The sequence below is a fragment of the Neltuma alba genome, unplaced genomic scaffold (genome assembly GCF_004799145.2).
Source record: "Neltuma alba isolate B1F8T4 unplaced genomic scaffold, ASM479914v2 tig00013310_pilon, whole genome shotgun sequence".
NCBI classification, from domain to species: Eukaryota; Viridiplantae; Streptophyta; class Magnoliopsida; order Fabales; family Fabaceae; genus Neltuma; species Neltuma alba.
The window spans coordinates 1-11,042 of record NW_021637586.1 but is presented as its reverse complement, the minus strand read 5'-3'; the positions used below and the strand labels follow the sequence as shown (position 1 = coordinate 11,042).

The window sequence follows — 11,042 nt, the reverse complement described above, 5'->3', positions numbered from 1 at the left end:
GGGGTACTAGCTTCATATTTCTCTGGCAATACCGAATTTGGACATGCTCATGATGATAAGCACATTGCCAGCCGTACTGAGACCATATTTACCCAAAAATTGAAAGAAACTCGTATGCAGTGTGCCGTATCAAAATGCAACGAATAAACAGTAGAAAAGCATAATTTCCATTGAAACAGAGCATGGCAGAAGGTAATCGATCATATTGCCCGGAAAAGAACCTGCAAATAATTGTACTTTGCTATTTGCTTGCACCACCTTCGTATCAACATGAATTAGTACACATTCCAATAGAAAATCAAGGTCACAAGGTAAGACTATAATAATCAACATTCTTCTGTGGGGCCCCACTTAGAATGCATGAAATTAAAGTATATATGTGAAGAAGCAAAAGCTGCAACTAAAAGTCCCCGTATGATCCTGAAACTATCATCTGAAAAGCAGGTGAACAGGACATGAGATAACATCAGACTCATTGTGTGACCATACCATGCATGAAATATTTACCATGTTTAAGTAGGTGATAAGGTCCCACCGACCGGCAGTGAAATTAATGTGGGTCGAACACCCTGCTATATCTTGCAGTCGCATGTATGGGCAATACACGTGAAACTTATAGCAAAGGCGGTGCCGCCGCCTGTTTCAGTCAGGATTCTCCTTACCTCATTTGACTCACCTCAACATTTCAACCTAGGGAACCCCATCCTCTGATTAAAGCAATGTGTCACAAACAGTGCATCCACTTCCTCTTTTATCTTTTGCATGCATGCAATACCCGAGGTTGAAGTGAATTGAGGCTAGCTTCTATTACGCGGTTAAATAAAGTGGTACACTCAAAAATAATGATTTAGTTTTATGGGAACCAGTCAAGAACCCAACATGACCGGAGGAATCGGGGAACAGAATCTGCTCTGTACGACGAACTCAAAGGATCTTTTATGAGACTAGCCTTGTCGGACCTTTAGCTCTTCAGCGCGTCCGTATGGCCCGGATGTCTCGATGCCCAGTTTGGTTGATCGCTTTGTTGATAAAAAATATGAGCTGGTGCCGTTGTCTCTGTAGAGCACACCTTTATACGGCCAGTTTTTCGTAGATAGAGTCCATAATTGTAATTCCTGTAGAGTGACAAATCATTCACGGGTCCCAATAAGTATCCATCAACAGCCCATTTAGCAGGCATATCCTCTTGGAGAGTTATCTTCATGCTTACGTTAATCAGTCGCGTGAAATTAATGCGATGCCCACAAAAATTCAATGAAACCCAACCTAAGAAGGTAGACGAAGATGATTGTTGTTTGTTGGCATGCAGATTATCGGAGACGTGGCTACGGAGTGTTGAGATGTCGATACTTAGCAAAATATGAAAACCAAAGTCATGGAAAGGCTGTTGCTGAACCCATTGAAAAAAGGGAACAGAGCTGCTCTGTTTTGTAGCGCAGCCCAGCCATAGCACAAAGCTCGGAGACTGCTTCTCGCTGAAAAGCTTAAAAGAGTAAAGCAAAGACACCAACCTCACAAGAGAACATTAATAATTGAAGCAGAAACACACAGTAATGTTGAGGTATGGACTGGATCTCACTCGCAGCCTGATGTATCATTGCATGGTGGAATTTTATTATTGGGTTATCTCCTACAACGCAAAAAATTTACAATAATTGGTACGGTAAATTACAAGAAATTCATAATGAGTCGCGTCCTAATAGGAAAAAGGGCCCCTTTGATTAATATGATACAGGAAAATGTCGATTTGATATGTGGGGTTAGTCCATTTATTAAGATCCAAATAACTTCTGTTCATCTACTACACGTGTCAAGAACTCATTTGCATCCACCTACAAATGACTCGCATGTGGTGACTGAGAAGTCATGACAGCCATTCAACTACTACCAGCTTATAGTATACTATACAATCACTTCAAGGCACCAGTTAAGACATGAAGCAGAACCCAGGAATTTAAGAGAGATCTTGATTATTTACGGATCGCCAAACCCTGTATGATTTTTAAGGGGGGTAAAAAACACTCACAGAGGGAGAGAGTGAGATGATCCAAAGAGTGGCAAAAATTTATGGTACTAACTAACGAGCTTCCAATAACCTCATTCATTCTGTTACCATCTTATTGTTCAAGGGAGTCACACGCTTTGGTAATTGGTTGGATGAATATTCTATGGAGAATACCCGGAAGTCACCTTTTTCAATCAGCTCAATAAATCAACTAACTGCGGTACACTTGATGAGGTCATAATAATATATGCAGTTTCTTTTTGTTGTCCAGAACAAAATATGCAGTTGAATGAATCTAGCCAGGGTTGCAAGTTGGGAGTTGGAGGTTGGGGCTAGAGAATTGAGAACCTCAGATTCTTAATGGTGACATTTAGTGTCCACCGATAAAAGCAAAACAGCGTGTTGTCAAGGAAAGAAAGTAAGTTATGTCCGTCTTATATTTCATTCCGAAATTAAGAAAGTAAGTTATGTCCAAGTATGAGACTGTCAGCGATGGCTTTAGCTCGCTGCCTCACCCATTAATCTTCATTAATACTACCATTCCGCCTACCAAATTTGCTTCCTTGCTGAGAGACGCATCACGATATATAACTCACTAAATGGGAATGGTGAGAAGAGGAACCAGGAAAATTGGTGAAAATGAAAGGAGTTGATAATGGAGCAGAAAAGCCAGCTGATGAGGGATAAATCAACAGTGTAATGGGGGGTGAAACCAGTTATTGGGGGGTTGATTTGAGAACAGGGAATGCAGGAAAATTCAAAGTAAGTTGCGTGGCGCAAGAAAGGTACTGTGGACTCATTTTACCACTGGGACTGGCAGGGCAACCCATTTCTCTCGCGGGTCCCCCATTAACCTTTATAAGTGTTGTGTGACTCATTGGGAAGTGACGGGAACAACGCATAAGCTCATCGTTTTCACTTGCATGCCCTTTGCTAAAAATCTCTTTCTCCCTTCTCTGTTTCTAGTTTCTTTCACCCCGTGCCTCCTTCTTTGTAGGCTGTACACAACACCAGAAACTTCAAAAGCCAAAAAAAAAAAAAGCATCACCCCTTTCCCATCCTAATAATCATTGCCGACGATGAATGTTGAACCCCAGAATTCTGAAGCAGAGAGCAGCTCAAACTCATTCTCCTCGCCGCCAACTTCACCATCATCACCCCCTTCAAGCAGGGCTCTTAAAAAATCAGTCTCACAGGGTGAGTCTCAGGGCCCAGAATCAAAAAAGATAAAACGCATTCGAGACTCCAATAAACATCCTGTGTATCGTGGGGTCCGTATGCGTAGCTGGGGCAAATGGGTTTCTGAAATTCGCGAGCCACGCAAAAAATCTCGCATATGGCTGGGTACATTCTCAACCCCTGAAATGGCCGCAAGGGCACACGACGTCGCTGCTCTGAGCATCAAAGGGAACTCCGCCATTCTCAATTTCCCTGAACTAGCAAGCTCGCTGCCCCGCCCCGCCTCTGTCTCTCCGCGCGATATTCAGGCAGCCGCAGCAAAAGCCGCTCAAATGGATCAGTTTGACTCGCCATCGTCATCGTCCGCCTCGTTATTGTCATCTTCATCTTCCATGACCTCGTTGGTTTCGGCAAGGGAAATGTGCAGTGGTTCGGAGGAATTGAGCGAGATCATAGAGTTGCCGAGCTTGGAAACAAGTGAGGAGACGCGTGAGTTTAGGAATGAGTTTGTGTTCATGGACTCTTTATCGGATGGGTGGATGGATCAATCACCATGGTTACAGAGCATGGAAGATTGTGACGGGTACATCGCTGATCAGCTAGCAGTGCCAGCAGAGAGTGGAATCATAAATAACCTCGATAGTTTGCTCTGGAATTACTGAGTGCCCTGTTTTTTTCCTTCTTCTTTCTGAATGGTTGTGGTATATCTCTCTGGTTTTCTTTCTTTGTGTGCTATGCCCTTGTGGTTTTTCATCGAGGGGGGCTGCAACACAACACTGTCGTGTCTCTGTATTTTCTGCGTTTTCTTTGGGATTGCCTGCTCATGCCTCCCTCCTTTTGTTAGAATTGTAAAGGGTTAGGAATAAAACGAAGGGGGAATGTCAATGATTTTCTATACCCGTTCCAGAAATTTCATTACGCCCGGCTACATCCTTGGAAACTTGAAACCCTCATCCGTGAGATGAAAGCTACATGCTTGGAAGAAAGAAGAAAGTATCCACTGAAGAGGGAACGATCGGAAAAACAAACACGGGAATCTTGATCATATCGTTGTTGACTAAAAGCTTAATTTCCAAAAGTCGCCTCTCTCTTGACACACAGTTTTCTTTACGTTAAACAGAATATTACCATTGTCAACGCAGAACAGAGCCCTGTGGGTAGGTTGAATCGTCTAAGGTTATACTCTTAATTAAGGAAGAAGAGATCCTTCTTCCTTTCTCCCAGTTATGAGGAATGAGAAGCTAAGTTTTGGTTATGGCTGATGCAAGAGATGGTGATGAGTGGGGGCCCAGCATGTGTGTATACGTGACAATGAGCATCCCCATTTATCCATTCATCTGTACCTGTACGGGTTGGTTAAAAGGAGGGGGGGGGGAAGAACTACCCTGTACGGTACTTTTTTGGATCCTTTCATTCAACAATAACAACCGCATCATTCAGTCTCATTATAGATCATATCAGTGATTTCGTTCCGGAAACCTTGTACTTTTTACACTAATTAATTAATTAATGTAAACTGGAAGTATTGGCTTCCTGATTCCTGATGAGCGAGCAGTCTCTGCGCAATCGGGACAAATGAACCATAACGTTGGAAAGGCCATCCAGCTGAATCCGATCATGCATGCCTTCCTTTATCTCCAATCATTATGGTTATCAAAACTTCAATTTTAAAATTCAGTGAATGTTCATAGAAAGCCAAAAAAACAAAAAACGACATTACGCTAGAGGAATGGAAAAGCCAATCACAGCACATACATGATCTCAAGAATTGATTTGATAAGATTTTTATGTTTTAACATCTGCTACATTATATATCACGTACGTTATAACGGGGGGGTCCAAATTAACATATTTCTTTCTCACGTGATCAAAGTTTGTGTCCCACCTCCATTTAGAAAGAAACAATCCGTTGCCTCGGAGATCGAGGGATATATCGATCGTATGCACACTGTATCTCTGTAACCAAAGTCCCCCATCAAATGTTCATTGTTTATATATGATTGGGGCAAGTTTGATCAGGACTGTACGTACGGGACTGTTGGCGATCGATCTGAATGCTTGAATTAATACATAAATTTGACATTTGATGCCTTGCTCACACACGTGCTTTTGTTGTACTCCAGAATATATATATATATATATATATATATCTTCATGACTTAATTCACAGTTTAGTTCTCACATTCAATTAACCCAAGAATATATAAATTGGCACGTTTTGATCAAAACCATAAGTTTGGAATTGATGTTGAAGGAAACTTTGAAGCTGGGTAATCGTTGACGCGTCTGTTAAGTGAGAGTTTTACTTGTCAAGGAAGCCACCTCCGAATTTTCTCCAAATATTAGGCTCTTTTTTTCAATGAGAATTAATGGCATGTGAATATGGGGTAATAATAAAAAATAAAATAAAATCTGCATTAGTTAGACTCGGATGCCATGAGTTGAGGGGCATATTATTTAACACCATGAACAGCATTTGAAGAAGTATATTATACTACGTGGCTTAATCTGAAGGGGTTGGGAGGGGGCCGGGGGTTTCTTGCGGCAAGGGGATAGATTAATTGTGGGATAATTAAGAATAATATAACACTCATTAATTCCACGAAAGTCTAGAGGGAAACGTCATTTGCTTTAAAAGACATGATATATACTTGGATGCTTTGCTTTTAACAAATTTAAAGTCAATAGCCTTGGCTTACCCTTTTGATCCCTCTTTTTCTTGCAAGTTGTCATTTTCAATATCATCAAATATATAAACTTGAAGGGAGAAATATAAAGCGAATGAAAACCACAAAATTCCATTCGTCAAAAAGCAAAAAAGGAGAGAACCACAGAATCTAGCGTTCACAGTAGTAGGCACGATGCTTTGTTGTCGAAAAGTTTACTATTTTCAGGCAACACTGTACTACCCTCCATTATTAAGTAGAAATATAAAACCAAATCAAAGAAAAGCCACTGTTTGTCGACGCAGCATTATTATATTAATGTTAAACAATAATGGAGCCACTGTTTGTCCCCCAGTTAAACTCTGGACTATAATACAGGTTGGGAGACACTTACGAATGTGAAAACAGAAAATAACAGCCAAATATGGCTCTCTCTATAGATACACACATATAAAAAAATTGATAAAGATGATACGATTTGAAGATGGTCCATTTAAATCAAAAGGGCAATAATTAAGCAACTAAGCGAAGCATGCAACCACACAAATTAGGCAAACACCATAATGCATGTCCTAGCATGCATTACCAATACGGATTACGTATACTACGTATCCACATGTACCTAATCAATTTGTGTGTGCGTGTGTGTGGTGGAGAACCAAGCTCAACGCGCTTGTCCTTCACTGATCCTTAATTAATTAATTAATCAACGATGTGCTTTGAGTTGATCTACGAATATTCAATATATAATCACTTGGATGGAGTAACAGTCCGCTCTGGAGTCTAGCCCCATGTCTGCCCACTTTGATTGCAATAAAGCTAGAATTTCTTTCTTCCTTTTATTTAAAAAAAAAATAGCTATATGCATCTCTTGCGTAGGCCATTATAAGGCTATTATATGTTAGGGATAGAAAACTAAGACAATAATTGCTCACCAAACAATTGATTAAGTCTATACTACTGTCCATGACTGAACAAATCATCAACCCCCTTGAGGAGGAGCAGTATGTATTTGACTCCAACACTGGTTGCCTTTTTGGTATATCGGTCTCATAATACTCTATATGCTATTACTTTAAATAATGATGATATGGAATCGTGTATAGCTATAAATGCACGTATAGAGGAAGGGGCTCTGGTATGATCTTCCCTTTTTGGTATTATTTTATAAACAAATACTCATCATTGGTATTCAGCACATATAAATACAAGGACATTGTAACTGTCATTGCGGTTGCTGTTGTTGATTGATTATTCTTTCTGCATCGTTGCGATATTCTTTTTAATTTGTCTACCCCACGAAACCGTCTATAATTTTATACCAACCTGCACTTATTGAGCACGTTATTTGGCCTCTAGCTACATCACCTCTTTAAGCTCAATTATTTTCTTATTCATATTGATTCGTCTACACTAAATAATTAACTGACTTGCACTATTTTTATTAGCTCTGACAATTAAAAAAAAAATCTTTCAGTAGAAGCATAATTTAATTAAGTTGTATTATAATATTGTCGGACGTGGGTAGCTGAGTTTTAAGTTTTGATTCTCCTGAGATAAGAATTAGATAAGGAGAAATTGTTTGTAGATATAAGCATGTACTGCTTAATATAAACCTAATTAATTAATTTAAATAGATTAAGAATGTTAGTTAAATTAGTTAATATGATATGTTTTCTTAAAAATAGCTTAGGTATCTTTTTTAATTCCCTTCCTCCTCTTCTATTTGATTATTATTGAGGGAGCATTAATAGGATTAATTTGAAAAAAATTGATAAATATATGAAATAAGTATTAGATTTAGGACTAATAATATATATTAACTCTCCAGTTAAATCCTACGTTAGGGACTATATAAGTAATGACATAAATAAGGTCAATATTAATGTTATTTCAGAGAGATATATATATAACTACAGTGAATCTCACTTAATCATTGGCTCCAGGGATATATAATGTTAAAGTCAATATTGTCACAGCTAACAATATAATGTCTCATTGGCAAGCGTGGTGCCACGCTTATAGCCTGATAATTAAATAGCTAATCACCTGCAATTTCTAAGCAATCATGTAATTTACGTAATTTACACTCATTGTTAAATAAACGCCCTCCTTTTCGTCCTTTCGCATAACCTTCCTAATGAACATTATAAACATGTGTGTGTGTGAGTATATACTCCTCCAGTCCTTATTATAAGACCCCATTTGACTTTTTATTTGGTCCTAATTATAAGACCCCAATCCATTTTGTCTCTTATATTTATGCATTTTTTCCAAGATAATCCTTCTAATAATGATAGTTTTAGCCAATATACTTAATTAGCAAGGATATTTTAGGAATGACAACACTTATTTATTATAAATAACCAACTTAACTTACTTCCTTAATCTCCTCAAATAAGTCAATTGGGTTTTATAATTAGGACCGGAGGAGTAATATAGAGAACAAGCAGAGAGTGTCGTCCGGGACGAGTCGACTTTTGTAGAGCTAGACCCCTCATCATATAACTGAGGAAGAAAGATCAAAGGAAAAGGTTTTATATAATTGTGAATCTTCTTTTGCAAGATTCGATATCCAGACAAGGGCATTACGTGGGCAAATTTGAATACCCCAACCATATCAGACCATCACAGCTAGACATCATTATTTTGATTTTTTTAAGCCCTCCCTTTTTTTGTTGGAGTAAAGTGATGATATGATATTGAACATTTGATCCAAGTGTCAACGAAGGCCAATACAGTGAGACTAAGCTACAAGGACTTTGGCAAAGCCCTGCTTTTTACTGAACTTGATTTCTCTAATTTTTCCCATATATTCACTTGCCCTGTCATTCCTCTAATATATTATGTAGATCTTTGCTATTGGAGTTTTTAAAGTACAGTAATATTATTTCATCCTCTCTACACAGTTAAACTGTCCACTTTTGAAGGCTCTATTATGCTCGCCAAATTTTTAAAGCATTATCACTGCAGGTCTAGCTAGGAGTCATACGATTAATAAATTTTGAAAGCAATAATATTTTAAAAACGCGAAACGAAACCTAAATATGCACGAGGTATTGATCATCGAGCATCTTCTCCTTTCTTTTTCTCTTTGTGGATTGTGACTGTGTGTGAGGGCTCCATGTTCGAGACATTTTTGTCTCTCTTAAAATAATGGTACTTGTGTTCAACTTTATTGTGCTAATTTTTTTGCTTTGTACTGTAATGTGTTTGTTACTTCTGAATAAGATCTGTTCCGCACCCATTATCTTTCCCTCTTTTTCCCCCCTTTTCTTTTCTGTCTTGTTTGCTGTTAATCATGCGCCGAGATACGTGATTAACCAAGATCTTAATGAGGTCGGCCCTAGTATTAATGGTTGGTAATCGATTTCGTTTGTCAAACAGGAAGGATAATTCTATTTATAAGTCGTTGATCACGTGGGTCACCCATGTTTGGTTTGTATGTGCTAGTATCATATATGGTTGACCCACATGCCTATGATTAAAGAGTGCAAGTATTGTTATTTTATATATATTGTATTGTTAATTATATATATACTACTCCGTCCCTAATTATAAGAACCTTTTGGCAAATTACGCTTTTTAAGAAACAATTAAAATTAATTAAAAGCAATTAATATGTAATAATATAATTTTTTTCTAAATATACTCCTAATAAATGTAAGAGAGTAATAATGAGATAAAGAGAAAGAATGTAATATATGAAATTTATTATGAGTAAAATAAGTAATAATGCATTAAATGTTCAGACAAACTCAAAAAGAACCTTATGAAAAGGAACAAATCTATTAAAAAAAAAGATCTTATAATTAGGAACGGAGGGAGTATATATCTGAGACAAACTTGGCGCCACGTACTAAAGGCCAAAAAGAAATTCACACACAGCGCCACCGTACTGGTGATTAGTGGCTAATACAGATTTCTTTTTGGAAGCGATTTTCGTCAGTGCTAACTAATCACTTGTGGGGGCGGGGGGATTGATGGAACCATAAAGTGAGAGTACACTTAAAATCTAAGAAAAAGCTAGCTATTCACACAACATTTCAATGCCAGATTCAGGGAAAATGAAACTGAGGAAAGCTATTTTTTATATATATGCATATGGCGTTAGATATATATATATATATATATATGTATGTAATATTCACCTCAATCCTGTGGGGAAGGAGAATCGTTGTCCTGTATATGGAATCTGACGACATATAATACGCCACTCACTGATAACCAAACCAAAGATCATTGCACTAAGCTAATTATTGGATCCCATAGCACTATTTGTGATTAATTAGAGCCTCCATTGGAAAAGTGAGCAGTTGCAGTGCCTAATCTGTCCCTTAAAATGTAGAAAATCCAAAATCCCGCCGCCTACACACACGTGGGTCATTATTATTCGTTATGAAATGAGAATGTTTAAGTGCCAAATTAATAAATGTCGTGTTGGCATGGAGTGAAGATCTATTTATGCATATCCATCGATCGGTTTTAAATGAGAAATTGAGAATACGCTTGCCGCAGAAAGCTGAAGTAGGTCATCATCAATATAATGATGAGAAGCTAAGACATTAATTTTAACACATATACTGGTCTCTCCGTAGACCTAGACTTAATGTAAGTCCAGGATTTTCCTTAGCAGATTATTGAGCTAACGATTCATCCGAGAGCACCCAAAGACAGACAGGGGCAGATCGGATAAGGGGTGCGGTGATAATAATAGGATTGGTGATTTCGATGTTGTGTGTGAGTGGGCAAGCAGGGAGAGGGACAAGTTTCAGACTTCAGAGCATTGGGTGGGCAGTCACGACCAAGCATGCATGAGGCAACATCTCTGCGTATTTATAATTTTAAGGCACGGAAAACCATGCAAAAACAAGATTAATTCATATCAAGTCTCAAAAATCTCTGCACTGCCTTGAATTGAATGCCGATTTTGTAAAATTGTAATGTTGGCATTCTCTTGTAATAAAGCCTCCCCGAGCAATGAGCAAAACTGTTGATCAGAAGTGATTATCTAGTTTCACATAAACAAGTTTTTCCTGATCTGTCTTGTGACGTTGCAGAGGCAGAGTTGCAACACGTATGGTTTGAGAAACACATACAAGCCCAGCCTGCAAACACAGAGATTATATTTTATGGACCTAATCATGCTTTATTCTGACCACCGGACACTGATGAGAGTGACGGATCCTGTA

At 38.3% G+C, this 11,042-nt stretch overlaps 1 protein-coding gene across 1 annotated transcript; it reads left to right on the top strand.

Moving 5' to 3' along the window:
- Window positions 1-2,939: 2,939 nt before the first annotated feature.
- LOC114736115 (ethylene-responsive transcription factor TINY-like) lies at window positions 2,940-4,564 on the top strand. The gene has a single exon (XM_028923891.1). It carries the CDS (start codon window positions 3,085-3,087, stop codon window positions 3,844-3,846), a length of 762 nt encoding a protein of 253 aa, XP_028779724.1. The 5' UTR covers window positions 2,940-3,084; the 3' UTR covers window positions 3,847-4,564.
- Window positions 4,565-11,042: the final 6,478 nt, after the last annotated feature.

Excerpts from the sequence above, each read along its gene's own strand:
- LOC114736115 (XM_028923891.1), top strand. The coding sequence starts at position 3,085 with ATGAATGTTGAACCCCAGAATTCTGAAGCAGAGAGCAGCTCAAACTCA.